Source organism: Aedes albopictus, chromosome 2, assembly GCF_035046485.1.
Source record: "Aedes albopictus strain Foshan chromosome 2, AalbF5, whole genome shotgun sequence".
NCBI classification, from domain to species: domain Eukaryota; kingdom Metazoa; phylum Arthropoda; class Insecta; order Diptera; family Culicidae; genus Aedes; species Aedes albopictus.
Genome location: NC_085137.1, coordinates 330,911,052 through 330,932,662, shown reverse-complemented (window position 1 = coordinate 330,932,662; position 21,611 = coordinate 330,911,052). Strand labels below are relative to the sequence as shown.

Here is a 21,611-nt window from a genome sequence, read left to right as displayed (position 1 = left end):
GGATACATATTTATCATTTTCATTTTTTGTGAAAAGGGAAATGTGTAATGACTGCACTGCCCCCACTCGTATATCAGTCTCATTTTACTTTTTATCATTTTCAGCTTACTTTTAAACCTCATAATAGAGATTGCGGATTTTTATGTCAATGTGTGGAAGAAATACCAAATCATGAGCCATATTGAACCATACCATATTGAAAGTATTCGCATAACAATCCCATAATGGATTTGTGTACCCTGTCATGCAAAACTGAACAATTTTGTAGCAAATGTAATATTTTTCACAGTTGTGTGTTGAGTTGAGGTGCAAAGCATCCTGTAAAAGTTTCAAGGTGATAGAAATATTTTTTCAAATTTTGACGATTTTTCAAAGTTTTGCATGGGAACGAGTTTTCAAACGTCAAGTGGTATTTTCTCATTTCCTACTTTTCACAAATAGGACTGATGTGCGAGTGGGGGCAGTGCAGATCGGTATGATTTAATTTTAGAAAATAGAGAAAAATATATTTTGGACAAAGATAAGCACAGTAGCGGAATAAAAAGGAATTTGCTCGTCCTTTCTGGTTTTTCTTAATAAGTTCGATTTTATTATTATTTTTTTTTTGCAAAAATGAATAAATAGTGATGTGTTTTATAAATTTTAATTTGTATTTCAAGTACATTTTTATGTTCTGTGCTATTTTATATTGATTTCGCAATGTTTTAGAAAAAGCGTGATAAAAACGAAATGAAAACCGTGATAAAATCGAGCGTGAATTTGGCGAGTAGTGAATAAAATGACTAGTGATAAAACCGAAACGCCACTGTACCCGCTTATTAGGCTTACATTATCACATGTTAATCATCAAATATGTTCATTTTTATTTTTCAGTGCTAGAATATAGACATTGACTGATACACCGCCATGAAAAAATAGTCATATATATCCCATATTTAGCGTGTACTAGTCCCTTGAACTTTTCGCATTTTTTCCTGCCGCACCCTGTATGCTATTGTGCACTTAATTTGAAAATAACTGGATGCGAAGTTTTTATTCCCGACATCCTTGTTATGCTAAGTAAGCAAAAAGTTGCTTTGTTGCATCAAAGAATGAAACGGTTTTGACTCCTGTGCTTGTAATGACGCACAGTATTCAAAAAATACGTCATGTTTACCTGATTTTCTATAAAGTTAAACTATTTTTATTCGGTTCAATTATGATTACTATAATGAAAGATGATGTACTGAACAACGAAACAAGGCTGATTAAATTTGAACTGCTCGTCTTATTTTTATAGCCTTGCAAAGTAGTCCCTTTTTAAAATTGAACAGTCCTTATTCCTAATTTAAAAACCCAATTAACATATTCCCATAATGTTAGCTTTTCCTCTCTCGAGTGAATTTTAAATATTTTATATCCTTCAAAAGAAGAATATTAAGGATGTTGACAAGTCCCAGGCTTGTGCAGTCTCTGCAGTGTGGTCCAATGACCACACGTATTTATACTACCTTAGGTAGACATAATGAATCATACCTAGACATTTAGGTACTGTAATGAATAGTATTCCATGTAGGTAGATATCCTATGTACACAATTATTAGGTAGACACTACAGTCCTTTCCCCTTTAGAAAACTCAGAAAGTCATCACCAAAATAATAATAGCACAAATAAACTGACGAGTCCGTCACTTTCAAAGAACATATCTGTTCGCTAACAAAACTACAAAAACAAAAAGACGATTTCGTCATCCCAATATCGGCAACTTTACCAAAAAGTACAAATAACACAAATCCATTCACCAAAACATAACATATGACAATTCCGCCACAAAAGAACAATTTCGTTCATCACAAAAAAAAAAAAAAAACATTTCGTTATTACCAAAATAAAAAGACAATTTCGTCAATGCAACATCGGCCAAAAAGAACATTCTGTTCACAACATAATGGCAAACCATAAAAGAACAATTCCGTTCTCCACAAAAATAATAATTTGTTATTACAACAACCTGAAAACCAAAAGGAAATAATTTCGGAATAACTCAAATGAAATTACACGTTTCTTGATCCTCGTCGCCACTTTTATATCCTTCAAAAGAAGAATATTAAGGATGTTGACAAGTCCCAGGCTTGTGCAGTCTCTGCAGTGTGGTCCAATGACCACACGTATTTATACTACCTTAATTAGACATAATGAATCATACCTAGACATTTAGGTACTGTAATGAATAGTATTCCATGTAGGTAGATATCCTATGTACACAATTATTAGGTAGACACTACAAAATACATTACTACAATAAACGAATACATAACTGACCCGATTTTGTCAGCCCCTTTTCGGAACACATGTTTTGCTCTCTTCGAAAACAGTTTTTCAACCTTTTTATTCCTCTATGTTCTGCAACTCGGGTGTCCTACGTTATGCGAGGTATGCACTTCAAACGGAATCGCTCAAGTAATTTTAGTTCAGTGCATTTTTTTTCCGTGACCGGAATGGTCAAGAAATTTAACACAGCAAGCCCCATTTGATTTGACGTTTCGTTTCAGCTCCGTACTGGGATCCAGAATAAAGTGACGCTTTATTATTTCTTGAGCGATTCCTTGCCTGAATTTTCCACGCATCGAGATAGGCCAAGAAATTTCTTGCAATCTGCATACTACCCATAATGGCGGAAACACGAAAGGCGGAATCACAAAAGGCGGAAATACAAAAGGCGGAATTATCGAAAGGCGGAAAGTCACAAAAGGCAGAATCACATAAGGCTAATTAAAATTTCCCGGACGTTTTGAACCAGCAGAGCAAACGGCCGGCCGTTTGCTCTGCTGGTTCAAAACGTCCGGCAAATTTTAATTAGCCTTATGTGATTCTAACATTTATGCCACAGTTTGTGAAATAGACATTAGAAAAAGAGGTTGCCCTTTTAGGCATTGTTTAGTGTGTGTCAACCGTACCTTCTACCGTCAATCTACTTTCACCGAGACGAACCAACACTTGTCTGAAAGGCTGAAAGCCTCCGAATTCCATTACCCCAAATGACCCATCACCCCGGATATTTGTTCCTCAATTATAAATGTTCTATTTTCCTGAACAAAGGAAACTCATGCTGTTCGTCCCGGAATGAACTAGCTTGACTGATAAAATTTCATTCAGTTATAACTTGAAAGAACAGCCTATGATTAAAAGATGGAAAAATCTCAGATATAAATATTTACAGTTGCAACGCCAACAAATTCCTTAAAAGAACAACTAGATAGAATAGCCTAAGTCTGAAAGAAGGATACAATGATTACATTAGCAGTTAGATTGCCAAAAAAGTCCTTAGTAGTAAGGCCAGAAAGAATAATATATGCTCAAAGGAAAAAAAATCTTTGTTGAAAACTTGGTCCACTACTTGGTGCACCGTTGATTATCCAGAGCAGGTCTCTATAAGTATAGGCTTGTGGATACTTCATTCGGGGTAATGGCATTCGGGGTGATGGAATTCGGAGTAATGGTATTCAGGATAATGTCCTAAGGCCGATTTAAAGAAGGAAAAATCTTTGATAAAAATATGTGCAGTTTCAAAGCTAAAGCGCAGTTTCGAGTTCAAAAGGAACCGCTCAAGAAATTTCTTGACTGATTCCTGGCAGAAACTTTCTACAGAGGCTGCCATTTGAATTGTCATTTCTTCGTAGCTGCGTACTACGATCGAAGAAAAACGGTTTCTTGGGCGATTCAGGCAAGGAATTTCCCATGCATCAAGATAGGCCGAAAAATTCCTTCTGAACTGCAAACAGCCCTTAACTACCTAATTCCCAAATGGTTAAACTAGAATGAATAGCCTATGAAAAAAGAAGGAAATATTTCTGATGATCGTATTGGTAGTCAGAATGTCAAAAACTCCTAATAAATATAACTAAAAAGAACAGCTTATGTTGAAAGAAGAGCAAATCTTTGCTGAAAATTTGAACAACCCATTCAATCTCACTGTTGGTTCCCTGAAGTTTGTCCGCAGCTCTAAACTCGTTTGATTATAATTCGGGAAAACGGCATTTGGCAATGGCCAGACACCAACACTTTCTTGTGTTCGGTTTAAAAAGGTCGTCAATTTCCCTAGAATCCTATTCAAAAAAGGTTTCGATGGTTTTTACTGATTCCGCCATTTCAAAATTACGCCTTATGTTATTTTCCGCCTTCCGTTACACTCTTAACCCTCCATCAGTCGCATCAAAAAAAGTTACACGAGCGGTCGCGTCGTGTACTCAGTACACGGCATACGCTTTCAATTATGGTTTATATGCTTTACTAGATACAATGTTGGTGTCTTCAGCAAAAATGTCCAACTGGATAATGCGCGTCTGATAGTGGACATGTGGAACCGGTCAACACGATCTGGTCCTGTCCCGGGTGTCGGAATGGCCCTCGCGGGAACCTGTTTCGTGGACATTTCAGTTATGGCACCAAATTTAGGCATGCGACGGCTCTATCTTCATGATTTTCCATATCCATTATTTTGGTAACCATGAAAATGACCAGTGACCTCCCTGGCCAACCCGTGGCCACCGGAATGTGCCCTGGAGGAACCTGTTTCGAGGACATTTTGACCATCACACCAAAACTAGGCATGCGACGGCTCTATCGTCATGATTTTTCATAACCATCATCTTAGTAACCATGAATATGACCAGTGACCTCCCTGGCTAACCCGTGGCCACCGGAATGTGCCCTGGAGGAACCTGTTTCGAGGACATTTTGACCATGACACCAAAACTAGGCATGCGACGGCTCTATCTTCATGATTTTCCATATCCATTATTTTGGTAACTATGAAAATGACCAGTGACCTCCCTGGCCAACCCGTGGCCACCGGAATGTGCCCTGGAGGAACCTGTTTCGAGGACATTTCGAACATGACACCAAAACTAGGCATGCGACGGCTCTATCGTCATGATTTTTCATAACCATTATCTTGGTAACCATGAAAATGACCAGTGACCTCCTTGGCTAACCCGTGGCCACCGGAATGTGCCCTGGAGGAACCTGTTTCGAGGACATTTTGAACATGACACCAAAACTAGGCATGCGATGGCTCTATCGTCATGATTTTTCATAACCATTATCTTAGTAACCATGAAAATGACTAGTGACCTCCCTGGCTAACCCGTGGCCACCGGAATGTGCCCTGGAGGAACCTGTTTCGAGGACATTTTGACCATGACACCAAAACTAGGCATGCGACGACTCTATCTTCATGATGTTTCATATCCATCATGAAAATGACCAGTGACCTCCCTGGCCAACCCGTGGCCACCGGAGTGTGCCCTGGAGGAACCTGTTTCGAGGACATTTTGACTATGACACCAAAACTAGGCATGCGACGGCTCTATCGTCATGATTTTTCACAACCATTATCTTGGTAACCATGAAAATGACCAGTGACCTCCTTGGCTAACCCGTGGCCACCGGAATGTGCCCTGGAGGAACCTGTTTCGAGGACATTTTGAACATGACACCAAAACTAGGCATGCGATGGCTCTATCGTCATGATTTTTCATAACCATTATCTTAGTAACCATGAAAATGACTAGTGACCTCCCTGGCTAACCCGTGGCCACCGGAATGTGCCCTGGAGGAACCTGTTTCGAGGACATTTTGACCATGACACCAAAACTAGGCATGCGACGGCTCTATCTTCATGATGTTTCATATCCATCATGAAAATGACCAGTGACCTCCCTGGCCAACCCGTGGCCACCGGAGTGTGCCCTGGAGGAACCTGTTTCGAGGACATTTTGACTATGACACTAAAACTAGGCATGCGACGGCTCTATCGTCATGATTTTTCATAACCATCATCTTAGTAATCATGAATATGACAAGTGACCTTTTCATTAAGAGATTCCTGGGTGAATTCCCGAGTGAATTTTGGAGGAATCTCAAGAGGAATTCTAGGAGGTATTATCGTATAGGAAACTTTGAATTTTTCACTGCTGAAAATGAAATGATGTACACTCCAATGCTGCCTGCTAGGGGATTTGTTACTTTTAATCACATGAACAGGTAACGCTTGAGCAGTTCGGAATGTAAAAATGAAAAAGAATCTTGTTTTATGCGATATTGGTTCAAATAGTTAGATGTAAAAAGGTATACTATATAGTTGACTTTTGAAGATAGGTATATAAAATACAACAATGAAAAAAAAAACATTTAAACGAGGCTAAAAATCATTTTTGATTGATTAACATAATATTGGGGGGGATCTTTTTTGGCTTCGATATAACGTAACTTTGATATATCGTAACGAACATAAACATGTTGTTACGTTTTATCGAGTTATGAATGTATACTAATATTAGTTTGGGCGATCCACGGTACTCACAGCTGCTTAAGAATAGTGAAATGTAATGTATAAAAATTACTACTGAATTTGTCAGTAAATCATTGTTTAAAATTATAGGAAAGATTTATAAAAAAAAAACGTCCGAAGAGATCGTAAGGGGAAACATTTTTTGAAAAATCATAAACCAGTCACACTTATTCAAATAAGATGAAAAAGTTGCATCTAAATTTTACATTTACATCGTTTTCAACCATATAAGAATTGAACACAATCAACTAAATACATGTTGGATGGTAGAGTGTTGAATGCAAACGACTGAAATAAGAAAAAAAAATCAATAAACTTTACGTTACCACAACGATATCACATTTGATTGTGGTCAAAGGTTTAGACCTATGATGGAACCACTGTGCAGCGTCCTTGCATTATAAGAAGTACGCAGTTCGCAAGTTTTTTGGCCTATCTCGATGCGTGGAAAATTCAGGAGACTGATCGTAGTAGGCCGTGGCGGCGGGCGGTTGCATTTTTCGTGCGCGTGATGTTTTCACCTCGCTGGGGATTCGGCCGATAAAAAGATTTTTGCTGTTCAAGGTGCTGATGATTCGGCAAGAAAATTGTGCGAATAATATAGTGCTTTGAAATGCTAATTTAGCTAATGCGTGAACGAAGGTGAGAAGATTGTGGATTTTTTAAGAAAAACCTTCACTCTTCGGTAAATGCCGAGTTGTCGTTTTTTTCACCGCGCGTCGACGTTTCCGGTACTAGTAGGGGATCGGGAGTGACTTTCGCGTAAATTCATCAAATTCCAGTTGGTCGATTCCAACCAGTTCTTGTCATCTTCCCACCGCACGTCATAGATTTCAGTAACAGTAGAGGATTTGGAGTGACTTTTGTGCGAGAATTACTTCGTGGCTAATCGGCCGGGCGCGGACTAGGGGGGATCGAAAGTGATGTCAGTGTGGGTTGATCGAGAACCGTTTCAAGCGTTTCAAGAGCGCGGAAAACGCACCAATTGGAAACCAAGGTCAAATCTTTCAGATCATCAAGAAATGAGGCTTCCAAATCAAGACGTTGATTATGCTGAGCTGCCCTTGGTTTTTTTTTAGTGACGGTCAAATTTCATCATTGAAACTCGGTGAGAATATTCCATTTTTCACTTTACCAACCATTACACTCTAATATTCCACTTTTTCACTCTAAAACAGTTTGTGTTGTTTCTTTCTATATATGTATGCATCGGTGATAGCACAATCGATCATATTCGGCACTGTATTTAGTCAACATGATCCTCTTAATCAAAATCAACGAAGTTTTAGATGTGATTGATTATCAATTCTTCCACTTTTTAAACAATAGTCATCATTTGGGTTTGCCTCTTGGTTTGCCTAATGAGGTCACACAGTCATGTTTTTCAAGTTAATGCAACATATTCATCTAATTTCATTTGCCTCGAGTTCGAGGAAAATTGATAATTACAAAGCTTAAATGGGTTATCATCACAAAAATGAAGGAAAAATTATGCAAACTAACATGTATGAATTGATTTGATTTTTAAACTTTATTACTGACATAAATATCGATTTTCTCTTATGTCACACCGACCATTTAGCTTTTTTGGGGGGACACAAATAAACTATTCATGGAATTTTAAAAGTTCAAGGCGAAATAAGTATTTTTCATCAAACACATTTATTATTTAAGCAATGCATATCAAGAATAAGTTATTTATCCATTAATTTAAAAACCTTCAGAATGTTTATTGTAATTTATGGATAACATAGCATTCATACTTTATTTTGATCTGGCTGTTTCCAGAAAAAAAAATTTGCTCTATTTTTGTGTTCTGTCTTATTGTTTACTACTTATGAACGTTTTGTTTCAGGAGGTTTCAGGTAAATCTACCATTTCATATACGAGGATTCAGGTAAATGTATAATTTTCCTTTTCTATTTCAGATTTGAAATCGTATACTCGACAAGGATCAAATTGAGAAAGGAACCAGCCGTGCACCTAAGCGTTGACCAAACGTTTTCTTTGAATTTAACCCTTCCACTACCACCCAAATTCCCGTGACACCTAGGCCTGAAAGAATGTAGAGGTCTCTATGTACTTTCATAGGTGTCCAACTAAACTCCCTTTCCCATCCCTCAGCTGTCGCAAGGACGTGGCCAGGATAGCACTCGACCGTTGGAGAATTGCGTCAATCTTGTCTAAGAGTAAGAGATTAGTCCCAAATCTTTGTACTTTGGTAACGGACAGGAAGGATGCAACCCTCATAACAGCGATCCCGGGCTGTACCACCTACGAATTTGTGCGACTTGCTTAATGCTAATGCTAATGCTAATGCTAATCTCGATGCGTGGAAAATTCAGGTAAGGAATCGCTCGAGAAATGAGGAGCTTTTGATTCTTCTTGACTCCAGTACGGAACTGAGAAGATACGTCAAATCAAATGAAGCTCTCTGTGTTGAAGTTCTTGACCATTCCGGTAAAGAAAAAATAATGAACTGAACGGAAATTACTTAAGCGATACCTAGCATAAACCCGTGGCCACAGGAACATGTTAGAGGACGGCTCTATCTTCATAATTTTTATATTATTTGTCTTGGTATCCGTTACCCCCCAGTGGCCACGAGGGTGACAGATAGGTCACTGGTCCTATTGTGGTAACGAAGGTGAAAAAACATGAGGAGCCATGGGGAAAATGTGTTCGGAACAGGTTTCTTCAGGGCAAATTCCAGCGGCCAGAGGTTAACCAGAGAGATGACTGGCACTGTTCACAGTTACAAAGATGATGTACATGAAACATCATGACGATAGAAAACCACTATATCCACAGTTGTGAAGGCGTGATTATTCAGTATATGCATGCTGATGGTGACAGGTTCGATTCGCGGTCGGTACTGGAACTTTTTTAAAGGATTTTTTCTTAGCTTCCTTCCTATAGAGTATCTTTGTGCCTGCCACACGCTATACACATGTAAAATGATCATATCTCGCGTTTAGTATCATACAGGCGTATCTACAATGATCGATTTTCTCTTTGGATTATTTCGGGATATACGAACAATATTCGGATGATCTCTCGGTTTGTTTCAGTAAAGGACGACTAGGACTAGCATCCAAAACAACAAAAACAATCGGAAATGATGTGCTGGCCAAGTTATTAACCGAAGAGAAAATCGATGAAGAGAAATCGATCATTGTAGATACGCCCGTATGATTCTGAGCGCGAGATATGCAGAGGAAGTTCTTAGTTAATAACTGTGGAAGTGCTCATAGAACATTAAGCTGAGTATTAGGCTTTGCCCCAGTATGGACGTTACACAAAAAAGAAGAAGATGAAGATCATGGAGATAGAGCCCTTGCATGGCTGGTAGCCACGGGTTAACCAGAGAGGTCACTCGCAGTTTTTTTCGGTTACAAAGATGATGGATATGGAAAATCATGAAAATAGAACCGTCGCATGCCTAGTTTTGGTGTCATGTTCAAAATGTCCTCGAAACAGGTTCCTCCAGGGCACATTCCGGTGGCCACGGGTTGGCCAGGGAGGTCACTGGTCATTTTCATGGTTACCAAAATAATGGATATGGAAAATCATGACGATAGAGCCGTCGCATGCCTAGTTTTGGTGCCATGGTCAAAATGTCCTCGAAACAGGTTCCTCCAGGGCACATTCCGGTGGCCACGGGTTGGCCAGGGAGGTCACTGGTCATTTTCATGGTTACTAAAATAATAGATATGGAAAATCATGAAGATAGAGCCGTCGCATGCCTAGTTTTGGTGTCATGGTCAAAATGTCCTCGACACAGGTTCCTCCAGGGCACATTCCGGTGGCCACGGGTTGGCCAGAGATGTCTCTGGTCATTTTCATGGTTACCAAAATAATGGATATGGAAAATGATGAAAATAGAGCCGTTGCATGCCTAGTTTTGGTGCCATGGTCAAAATGTCCTCGAAACAGGTTCCTCCAGGGCACACTCCGGTGGCCACGGGTTGGCCAGGGAGGTCACTGGTCATTTTCATGGTTACTAAAATAATAGATATGGAAAATCATTAAGATAGAGCCGTCGCATGCCTAGTTTTGGTGTCATGGTCAAAATGTCCTCGACACAGGTTCCTCCAGAGCACGTTCCGGTGGCCGAGGGTTGGCCAGGGATGTCACTGGTCATTTTCATGATTACTAAAATAATGGATATAGAAAATCATGAAAATAGAGCTGTCGCATGCCTAGTTTTCTTGTCTTGGTCAAAATGTCCTCGACACATGTTCCTCCAGGGCACATTCCGGTGGCCACGGGTTGGCTTGGCAGGTCACTGGTCATTTTCATGGTTACTAAAATAATGGATATGGAAAATCATGACGATAGAGCCGTCGCATGCCTAGTTTTGGTGCCATGGTCAAAATGTCCTCGAAACAGGTTCCTCCAGGGCACATTCCGGTGGCCACGGGTTGGCCAGGGAGGTCACTGGTCATTTTCATGATGGATATGAAACATCATGAAGATAGAGCCGTCGCATGCCTAGTTTTGGTGTCATGGTCAAAATGTCCTCGAAACAGGTTCCTCCAGGGCACACTCCGGTGGCCACGGGCTGGCCAGGGAGGTCACTGGTCATTTTCATGGTTATCAAAATAATGGATATGGAAAATTATGAAGATAGAGCCGTCGCATGCCTAGTTTTGTGGTCATGGTCAAAATGTCCTCGAAACAGGTTCCTCCAGGGCACATTCCGGTGGCCACGGGTTGGCTTGGCAGGTCACTGGTCATTTTCATGGTTACTAAAATGATAGATATGGAAAATCATGAAGATAGAGCCGTCGCAAGCCTAGTTTTGGTGTCATGGTCAAAATGTCCTCGAAACAGGTTCCTCCAGGGCACATTCCGGTGGCCACGGGTTAGCCAGGGAGGTCACTGGTCATATTCATGGTTACTAAGATGATGGTTATGAAAAATCATGACGATAGAGCCGTCGCATGCCTAGTTTTGGTTTCATGGTCAAAATGTCCTCGAAACAGGTTCTTCCAGGGCACATTCCGGTGGCCACGGGTTGACCAGGGAGGTCACTGGCAATTTTCATAGTTACCAAAATAATGGATATGGAAAATCATGAAGATAGAGCCGTCGCATGCCTAGCTTTGGTGCCATAACTGAAATGTCCACGAAACAGGTTCCCGCGAGGGCCATTCCGACACCCGGGACAGGACCAGATCGTGTTGACCGGTTCCACATGTCCACTATCAGACGCGCATTATCCAGTTGGATATTTTTGCTGAAGACTCCAACATTGTATCTAGTAAAGCATATAAACCATAATTGAAAGCGTATGCCGTGTACTGAGTACACGACGCGACCGCTCGTGTAACGGTCTGGTTCACAAAAAAGTTACACCAGCGGTCGCGCCGGTGTACTGAGTATTATGTTTCTAGTTCAAAACCGAATTAGCGACATTTTTTCTTTGACTTCCGCTGCTTTTGTCTTGCGTTAAACACAATGTCGGAAGTGGGGCGCTGTATAGAGCACCAGGTGTATAATACAGCGCCCCACTTCCGACATTGTGTTTAACGCAAGACAAAAGCAGCGGAAGTCAAAGAAAAAATGTCGCTAATTCGGTTTTGAACTAGAAACATAATACACATTCAAAATGTGAGGTTAGATTTACGTATTTTCCGAGTACTTTCCGTGCATTTTTTCATTTTTTTCTGCCTTACTAACAAGAAGAAGAGTGGATCTTGGAATAGGACCAACACCCGGTTCAATTTGGTGCGAATTTCGATTATTTTTTTGCATTTTTCTGAGATGCGTGTACTCAGTACACGCAAGCGACTGATGGTGGGTTAAGATGGTCTGCCTTTCGAGTTTCTGCCTTTCATGATTCCGCCTTTCGTGTTTCCGCCTTTTGATAGGGTCCCCGATTTTGTCAGCCCCTTTTCGGAACACATGTTTTGCTCTCTTCGAAAACAGTTTTTCAACCTTTTTATTCCTCTATGTTCTGCAACTCAGTTGTAGTTTGATGATAAATATTAATAAATTGCTTAAAATGTGATCGTACGATAATGAGAGCAAAAAGTTCGTCGCAAAATGGGGCTGACAAAATCGGGTCCTTACTGTAGTAGTTATTTATGTAACTAGTTGCAAAAAGTTGTTTTTTTTCAGCACGAGTCGTACATTTATCCAGCTTTCCGAGTTGGATGAATACGAAGAGTGCTGAAAAAAATCGAGTTTTGCAACGAGTTTCATACAAAATTTTATGCAATGATTTTTTCATTATACAACTCATTTGAGTTGCACAATGTTCATAATGCAACTCAAATGGGTTGCATTATAAACATTATGCAAATATTTTTCATAATGCAACTCATTTCAGTTGCTTTATGAACCAGTTTGGAAAAATTGGACATTATGATACCGAAATTAATTTTATAAAATAGAAATTATAATACTGAATTGCAAAAAATTTTTTTACAGGTTCCGAAGAAAGTGATAACGAGCAATCAGAAGCGGATGGTGTGGAATTCGGTATCGTAGATGTAAACACATTGTTGATGAACGATGAAAACGAGGAAAAAGATTACCGTTTACCACCTCATCAGAGATGTGTAAGTCACATTCTCAATCTTGTTGCATCTAATGACGCACATAAGACTGAGGGTAAGAAATACAACCAGATGCGTGAAGCTGTCTTGAAAAAAAAAAAGGTTTGGTGGAGACTGCAGAGCAAATCGTCCGTTGTTGCAGATACCATCAAGGGTTGCGTTGGCGTTTCCCTAACTATTTCCGCTAAAACTAGGTGGAATTCAGAGTATGATTCGATTGCACAAGTAAGACATTTTTCCTTTTTATAGTACAGTTAGTTTAGTTTAGAATATTTTTGCAGATTTGCAATCTCATGAAACCAGTCCCGGAGAAACTTGAAACCGCAGTACAGTAAGCAGGACTGCCGAAGCTCGATACCCAGGACCTTTGTTTTCTGAAGGAATACGTTTGGGTTACGTTGCTTATACGCTCGATCTGCTGCAACGGGATAAATATATGTTTGCAGGGTTTCTTCTCCCGTCCGTATACGGACTTCAAAGAAATTTGGAGAACAGAAAGATGATGGACGACAAACCCTTGAAATACTGCTTAACCCTGTTGTTGAACCAGATCGCCGATTTGGCATGATGCTGACCGAAACAGATCAAAGAGTACCAACCTGCCTTTTGCCGCAATTCAAATTTGACTGGAATGGCGTAGCGCGACCCGAAAAACGAGAGGAAATTCGACAATTAATTTAGAAGGAATTGGTGAAAATTGATTTAAATGAGAAGGAATCTGAAGATCTTGCTATCGAAAATGCGATGGAGAAGTTTCTGGATGAGAACGGATTGGATGAAGAAACGGACTTTTTTGGAATTCTAACACAAAATTTTCAACCAACATCGAACTCAGTGGAATCTTGTCAGGAGGAGTTTGATAGATTTTCCAACAGTCCGACAAATCGCAGCGTGTTATGGGGCGCAAAATCCTGAACCGTTCCGAAGACTTCAAAAACTCTTTTTTAAATATAATACAGCGTTACCTATAGGTATTGTATACAAGCGCAAGTGTTGAAAGGCTGTTCTCGCTTGTTGGAGCTGTTTTCAGTCCAGGAAGAGCAAAGCGAAGCGACACTAAGCTGGAACAGCACTCGTTAAGTTGAGTAAAAAAAGCCTAAAAGTCATAAACGCACAAAATATGACTGCATTCAGTTCTTCGAATCCGGATATACAATAGCTCTTAGTTTGTTATCGGAACTTCGTGTAGCATAGCCCGATTTATTCCAAAGTTGGACCAATGATTCACAACTAGTAGATAAACTTATGATAAAAATTTGGCTACAGCTATGTGACCATTTTTTGAAAAGTGAAAATTTCGCCTGTCCCGATCATTTTGTCAATCCCCTGCATTTCGTAAATTGGAAATTCAACAAAATCAGTGTTCCCCCCGCCGCCATACAGTTCCACAAAATGAACCGACCATTCCCAGGAAGTCAATGAAACCATTCCCAACATACCTGCTAGCAAAACGAAGAACAAAAGTGGCAGCATCTTTCGCCGGCTTTCGTGTGATGTTGTGCTTCCAGCGATGTTTCCCGTTCTGGTTCCGGAATGTCTGCTGCTGTTGCTGCTGCTTACAATTCGAATAGCACGCCCCGGTCGAGCAAAACTTTTGACTGTGAAGTGTGGAGTGTTCTTGCCGGATTCCCTTTTTCCTTATTCGGTTTACCGAAAATACTTCGAACTGGGCGCCTTTTCACTGTTTAAGATTTTTTTCTTCTGTTCAGATGTCAGACTTTGCACTTTTCTTCGGAAATTTAATTTTCACTTCCCGCTTGTTCTGTTTCACAGGAAGATAAAGCTAGCGAGGGTGCTGCCAGATTAAAGGGGTGTTGCTCGGGGGTGAAAATTACTTTCTGATTAAGAGTTTGCTCTGCCCTAACTTATGCTTTGGTGGAGTTTCCGCCGAGAATCACTTCTTTTTCACTTTCCTGTTGGTTGTTATTCCGGTTGGTCTCTTCTCGGGTTTTCTTTGATTTTCACTACATTTCTTCTCCAAACGACTTTTCCGGATGGAAAACCGATCCACAACCTGTTAATTTGATCTGCACCTTTTCGTGCGGTAATTCACTTGATATTATACTCGTTTTTTCTCTTGTGAATTCTTGGAAGCGTATGAAAATCCTTCTTTAAATGCGGTGTTTTCAGCACTTGAAATAAACTTTAGCTCTGTCCTGGAGGGAAGTTTTCCGCACTTGCGAGACAAGTTTTCGACGGCCAGGCAGGGCTCTCTAGGCACGATGCGATGTACACTTTCGGCGGTCTGGCGTACGAATAACCAACTTGGCGGTGGCTGGAAAGTTTAAACTTTAATTTTCGAGGCTCGTATGTCTTCTTCGACTTGCAACGCCGGCCCGGGCTACCGATTGACGATGGGTGCAATTTGATTTGCTCTTTTCATTTCTTTTTTCGATTGTGTTTCATTTACCCGCCTTTTTCCTTTCTTCCTCGGTGTACGATGGGGTGTGTTCCCGAGGAGGAAGATGTAACAAAAATGTGTTGAAATATTTGTTATTTTTTCGATTTTCAAACAATTTTGTAAAAAATATGCCAAGAGCTCAAAAGTTGTTAAACTTTATCTGTTCAACTTCTAGAGAGATTTTTATGAAAAAAAATATTACCGGTAACGTGTTTCAGTGATACTCAACCTTTAATTTTCAATCATTTTTCTTCTGCTTTTTTATCAATCTTCTTGCGATAAATCTAATAGATATCATATATTAAAGTAATACAGAATATTTTCAAGATCTTTACAAATATGTAACATTTATGGCAATTATTGAAAAAAAAAAGAATGGAAACATTCTAGGAGTAAAATGTTTTTGCCTATGTACTTTTCGAAAATTTCAAAAAAAAAATAACATAAATAATGCAAGCATTCTCTTAGTATGTATCTGACAAAATATCTGGACAGATTACATTTGTTATTTGCTAGCGAAGTTAAAGTTAAACTTTGAATACTGTTTGCCAATATGTTGAAGAAGAGATTTAAAATAATATTTTACAAACGCTTTGGATGTTTTTTATGGAAATAAAAGAAAAGGAATCTTTGTGAAATCTAATTGGTTAGTTTCTTCTTTAAACAGTTTATTTTGGGTGACTAGCTGTATCCGTTTTCAAGGTTATTTTTGGGGAATTTGCATGAGAAATGTATTGCGTTATTTATAAAAATGTTATTGCTGGATTTCTATTCTATTCTATTCTTTTTCTCGAAGTTTTTAATTTGATTTTCCATAGCTCTGGTAGTTGTCATCAGTGAACACCTGACCGATAATTTTGATTTTGAATTCGTTTTAAAAAACGTCGGGATATTCACCAAGGTTCAGAAACTAATTTCAATAATTCAGTGGAATTTTGAAAGATAATTCTACTGCTAATTGTACCAGGAAATGATTCAGCAATACAGATGAAATCTCTAGCAGTATTCTTGTTAATTAAATCAGAAATTTCTTACAGATCAAGATGATTATACATCAGATTGTGAAGCATTCCTCCAAAATCTGAAATCTGCTTCACACGTACATGGTAGACTTAAAACTATACCCTATTTTTACTACAACTCCTTGATCGGGACGCGATAGCTCTTGGCGCTTGCATTGGGATCTATGGGTGGCAGTGTGACCAGCTGTGGCTGTGGCAGCAACCAGTTCAAGTAGGGGTCGATGATATGTAACAACAACGGATCAAGGTGACGGAAGTCGAGCGAGAGGGAGAGTGAAAAGAGCGTTCGATTGGCTATGCGATGCTGGCTACCTACTGGCTCGTGTGCTTTGGTGTGGAGCTGGAGGTGATACATGTTCCATAGAGGAAAAGCCACTAATGAGAAGCGAATGGACCTCCGATCGCGGGAAGATGCGAGGAATTCATTATTTATTTATAGGCACACTAAATCATATCATTTCTAATTGCTCCGATGGAGTGGGCTTTTGTGGGGAAACTGATGACACGCTCATTTATTTTGATATAATGCGGCATGGCATCTTATTGGAAGCTTTTTGCTTTTCAGTAATCACATGGGCAATCATTTGATTTATAATTATTTTATTACTAATTATTCAATTATACAAACATGAAAAAAAAAATCCTGCTGGTTACGTAGTCCCATGTATAACTTTGAAACATGCTTAGTGCTATAAAGGTCTATATGCCTTGCCCTGAAATTAAACAATTAACTATTACACAAATTTCAATTCATACGTTTTGAAGAATAAATTATATTGATGAAGCTATGGCAATATAATCTTAAAGATTTGATGTCGTCGAAAAAACAGTTTTTAAAACCCTGTGTCAAACTCTTGATCAAACGTTTACATGAATGTTTTGGAAAACTACAGGCGTAGAATCTACGAACGATTAATTAAAGTAACATACCTTGCAGGGATAAAAAAAATCGCACTTTTTTATTGCATTATCTGAAAGTAAATTAGACAATACACATTCCAAATTTCATAAAGATGAGAGCACTAGAACCAAAGTAACAGCCCATTATGGCACACACCTTCCATAAGGACATGACGAAGCGCGAAACTTCAAACGCGCGTATCTCAAAATGGTGTTGTTGACCAATTTGCAAACTTTTTTTTTATTTGTTCGTATTTCAAATCCCGAAGTATTGAACTCCCCAGTAGGACCAACTATCACCGAAGATACGTATTTCACGGCTTACATTGTTGTCTACACACTTAGCAAAAATCACCGACTTCGGTAATATTTTACCGAAATCTCAACCTTTAAGTTTTTTACCGGAGAAATTCGGTGACGTTTACCGAACTTCGTTCAAATTTGACAGATAAACGATAACATTTTACCGAAATTTTGTATTTTTTACAGAATTTCGGTAAAAAACCATTACCGAACGTTCAGCTGTTGAGATTTCGGTAAAAATTACCGAACGCGGCTAGCTGTGACTGATAATTGAGATCCGGGATTGACAAAATCTTCCACCACCTCGAAAGTGTTCCCATCTAGCGTCTACCGTAACACTGCTGTCTAAATAAGCTTGTCCTGACATTCGTGGTTCCACCTGCCAGCATGTAAATACTTCGATTTTGACGCGTTCACCATCAGTCAGATTTTTTTTGCTTCACGCGGGTGTACAGTTATGCAACCGTTCGAAATGTTCTAGCAATCAGTCTTGTTAGAGATCACAGTCAAGAACACCTTTTCGTCGATATTCGGCTGCCTTTGTCTCCGACATTCGTAACACAAGCAATCAAACTACCGTACGAATGTCAAACGAATGCAGTTGACCACGATTGCGCCTTCGGGAAACGGTTCGGCTTTCGTTATTCCTGTCTTCTTCCACAATGAGAACTGTGTTGGCCAAGCAAGAGTAAACTAATATTAACATGCGTAATCGAAATTGGCTGAAATCCATGCAAAAAGCTAGAATTAGACAAATGTCATCGTGTCAGACGACATTGATTTGACCCTTTTTATGTTTATTATCTTCGTCCTACCGCTCGTGTTGTGTGTAAGAGGTAACGGTAGCGCTGAGCAAGCTGACACCCGACTGCGGCACCAAAATGAAAATAGTGAAAAGTGTCGAATGTTTATGGCTAGCAATAATGTTTATGTCATCCGCAAAACAAACAAACTGGCCGTATTTCGAACCCCGAGTTTGAGTCGCAGCACACCTTACAAAGCGATATTGAACGGCAGACATGGAAGTCCATCACCGTGTCGCAGTCCCCGGTGAGATTTGAACGAACTAGACAGATCACTAGACTTACGCAGTTTTTTACACCGTCCATCGACGCTAGCATCAGTCTAGTGAGCTTTCCGGAGCAGTTGTTCTCGTCCATGATTCTCCATAGCCCTGTGCGGTCGATACTTTCGTACGAAGTCGATGAACAGGTGGGTGAGTTAGGAAGACCTGGTATCGTATTTGTGGCATTTCAGGAGGATTTGCCGCTCGGTGAAAATCTGTCGAGCAGACATCGACGAAGCCGGCTTGACAACTTCCCACAAACTCATTCACTTTAGATGAAAGATGTTACAAGATGGTCTGGGATAGCATTTTGAAGGAATTGTGACCTCCGGTGTTGCTGTTTGGTCTGTCATATCCGGGATATTAGCCGTTGCATGAAGGTTACTAGCATTTCTGGACCCATCTTGACGAATTCCACTCCGATACTATCCTTTCATTTGATTTATTTTTCTTGAACTGCGGGGTAGCATCCTAAACTTTCATCAACGTGGGAGTTTGCTCGTTGTTGCTCTCTGCTAAACTGATTGAGTTATAACTTCCGCTGCCTTGTTTCTTCGTGTCTGCGCTCCCTACACAATTCAGGTGTACGTCGCAGTGCTGTTTCCACCTTTCGATCACCTCACGTCCGTCCGTCAAGATGCTCCCGTCCTGATCCCTGCACATTTCGGTTGTATGTTGCACCGAGGCGGTCACCGGTACCGTACATTAGCACATTATCGATGACGGAAAAATTTGCGCGCAGTCTGACCATCACCAGATAGTGGTCGGAGTCAATGTTAGCGCCACGATAGGTCATGACGTCGATAATGTCGGAGAAGTAGCTCAACGGTAATGGCAGGATGCTAGACCTTTGTTTTGGCAGCATTGAAGGAGATGAATTATGCACTAATGGAGGCTCCCCCCCCTCTTGTGAAAGCAGTGCCTCACCACCCAGCTTTGTTAATTGAAATATCTGGTGCTTCGCCCTGTGTGTATACGGATCCTGTTGAAACACTTTACTATGATTTCAAAAGCGGTGATTACTGCGAGATGAATTCGTTCTTCTCGAATATTAACTGGTGTGACATTATCAACTTGGAATTCAATTCATCGGTTGTCACGTTTTCCAACATTGTTCTCTATGCAATTGATCAATTCGTCCCTAAACGTTCACGCAAACCGCCTGCAAACCCACCATGGAATAACAATCAACTGAAGAGATTGAAAAGGGTAAAACGCTCTCTTCTTCGTAAATACTCGAAATTCAAAACGCACCGTTGCAAACATATGTACCTTTCTGCTAATTTTCGATACAAGCACATTAATCGTAAACTATTCCTTTCCTATCAGCGTAAAATCCAACAAAAATTACGTCATAAGCCTAAAGAGTTCTGGAATTACGTGAATAAACAGAGGAAAGAGTCTGGTCTTCCCACTGTCATGTTTAAGGGAAACATTGAAAGTTCATCTGCAGAAGATATTTGCGATCTCTTTCTGAATCAATTTTCAAGTGTGTTTACACAAGAATCTCTACATCAACAACAAGTAAACGATGCCGCAGATAATGTTCCTCTTCGTCCTCCAGTTGGAGACCACCCTACTGTCGATGCAGCAACAGTCGCAAATGCATGTTTTTCCATGAAGTCTTCAACCAGTTCCGGTCCTGACGGTGTCCCAGCGATTGTTCTGAAGAAATGCTCCAGTAGTCTTTCCATACCTCTATCTCGTCTCTTCAACATATCTCTACAAGCCGGGATTTTCCCAAGTCACTGGAAGAAATCCTATGTCTTTCCTGTCTTTAAGAAGGGAAACAAACAGGAAGTCAGCAATTACCGTGGTATATCTGCTCTATGCGCCGTTTCAAAGCTGTTCGAAAAAATAGTCGATTTTCTATTTTACAACTGATATCAAGTCATCTCTGAATGCCAGCATGGTTTTATGTCAAAGCGATCAACGAATAGCAACTTGATTCTCTACACATCATTTATAGCTCGTACTTTACAGAATAGACAGCAAGTAGACTCGATTTATACTGATTTTTCGGCAGCCTTCGATAAAATCAATCATAGGATTGCTGTTGCTAAATTCGAACGCCTTGGTTTTTCGGGACAATTCTTGGACTGGCTTCAATCCTACTTGAGTGACCGTGAAATGGCCATCAAAATAGGAGATACTATTTCACACTTCTTTCCAGTTCCATCTGGCGTACCTCATGGTAGTCACTTAGGCCCCTTAATATTTTTAGTGTACTTGAATGATGTGAATCTGCAACTCAAATCACTCAAGCTCTCTTTCGCGGATGATTTCAAACTCTACTGGATTGTCAATAGCAACCATGATGCTTCATTCTTGCAATCCCAGCTTGATGTGTTCGTAAAATGGTGAGATACGAATCGTATGGATCTCAACACCACTATAAGCTCCGTGATATCCTTTTCCCGTAAACGCTCAGCGTTTCTCTTCGACTACAGGATCGGATCTACTATTCTCAAGCGAGACATCGTAGTCAAAGACTTAGGTATTATTAGATTCCAAGTTCACTTTTTAGGATCAGGTCGCATACGTTACCTCTAAAGCTTCCAAAATGTTAGGCTTCATCTTCCGCGTGGCTAAAAGTTTTAAAAATGTACAGTGTCTAAAATCTTTTTATTGCTCATTAGTTAGGTCAGTTATAGAATATTCACCTTTATGCACCCAAAAATGGCGGTTTTTGGAGAGACATTTTGTTCTAAAAAAGCCCATTCATATTTGTTATAGCTAAAAAAATCATGAGTGCTCACAAAGGCCTAATGTGTCCATCAGTTGAAACAGAAGTTTTAAAAAATTTCTAAACGAACAGAAAAAAAATATGTGTATAAGGTGGCAATATAGTTGCCACTGCCTTATAAAGGGTTAATAAACACATGTGGGCTAAATCAAAGCGGTACGTTATTCGTGTTATGAGATTTAATTATCACGAAGGTTTCTTGAGCGAGCCAAATTTGTGTTAAACCTCAGCCGCCATAAACACATTTAAATTGTTTTCTTCCATTTTCCGGATAC

The 21,611-nt window shown here is 39.8% G+C and overlaps 1 protein-coding gene across 1 annotated transcript in view; it reads right to left on the bottom strand.

Moving 5' to 3' along the window:
* The window catches only part of LOC109426373 (uncharacterized), a 68,680-nt gene extending 53,379 nt beyond the window's left edge, over positions 1–15,301 (bottom strand). Inside the window, exon 1 of the mRNA XM_062848870.1 lies at positions 14,338–15,301. Within this exon, the coding sequence (XP_062704854.1) occupies positions 14,338–14,371 (34 nt within the window). The 5' untranslated portion in view covers positions 14,372–15,301. The remainder of the gene's footprint in view (positions 1–14,337) is intronic.
* Between the last annotated feature and the right edge of the window lie 6,310 nt (positions 15,302–21,611).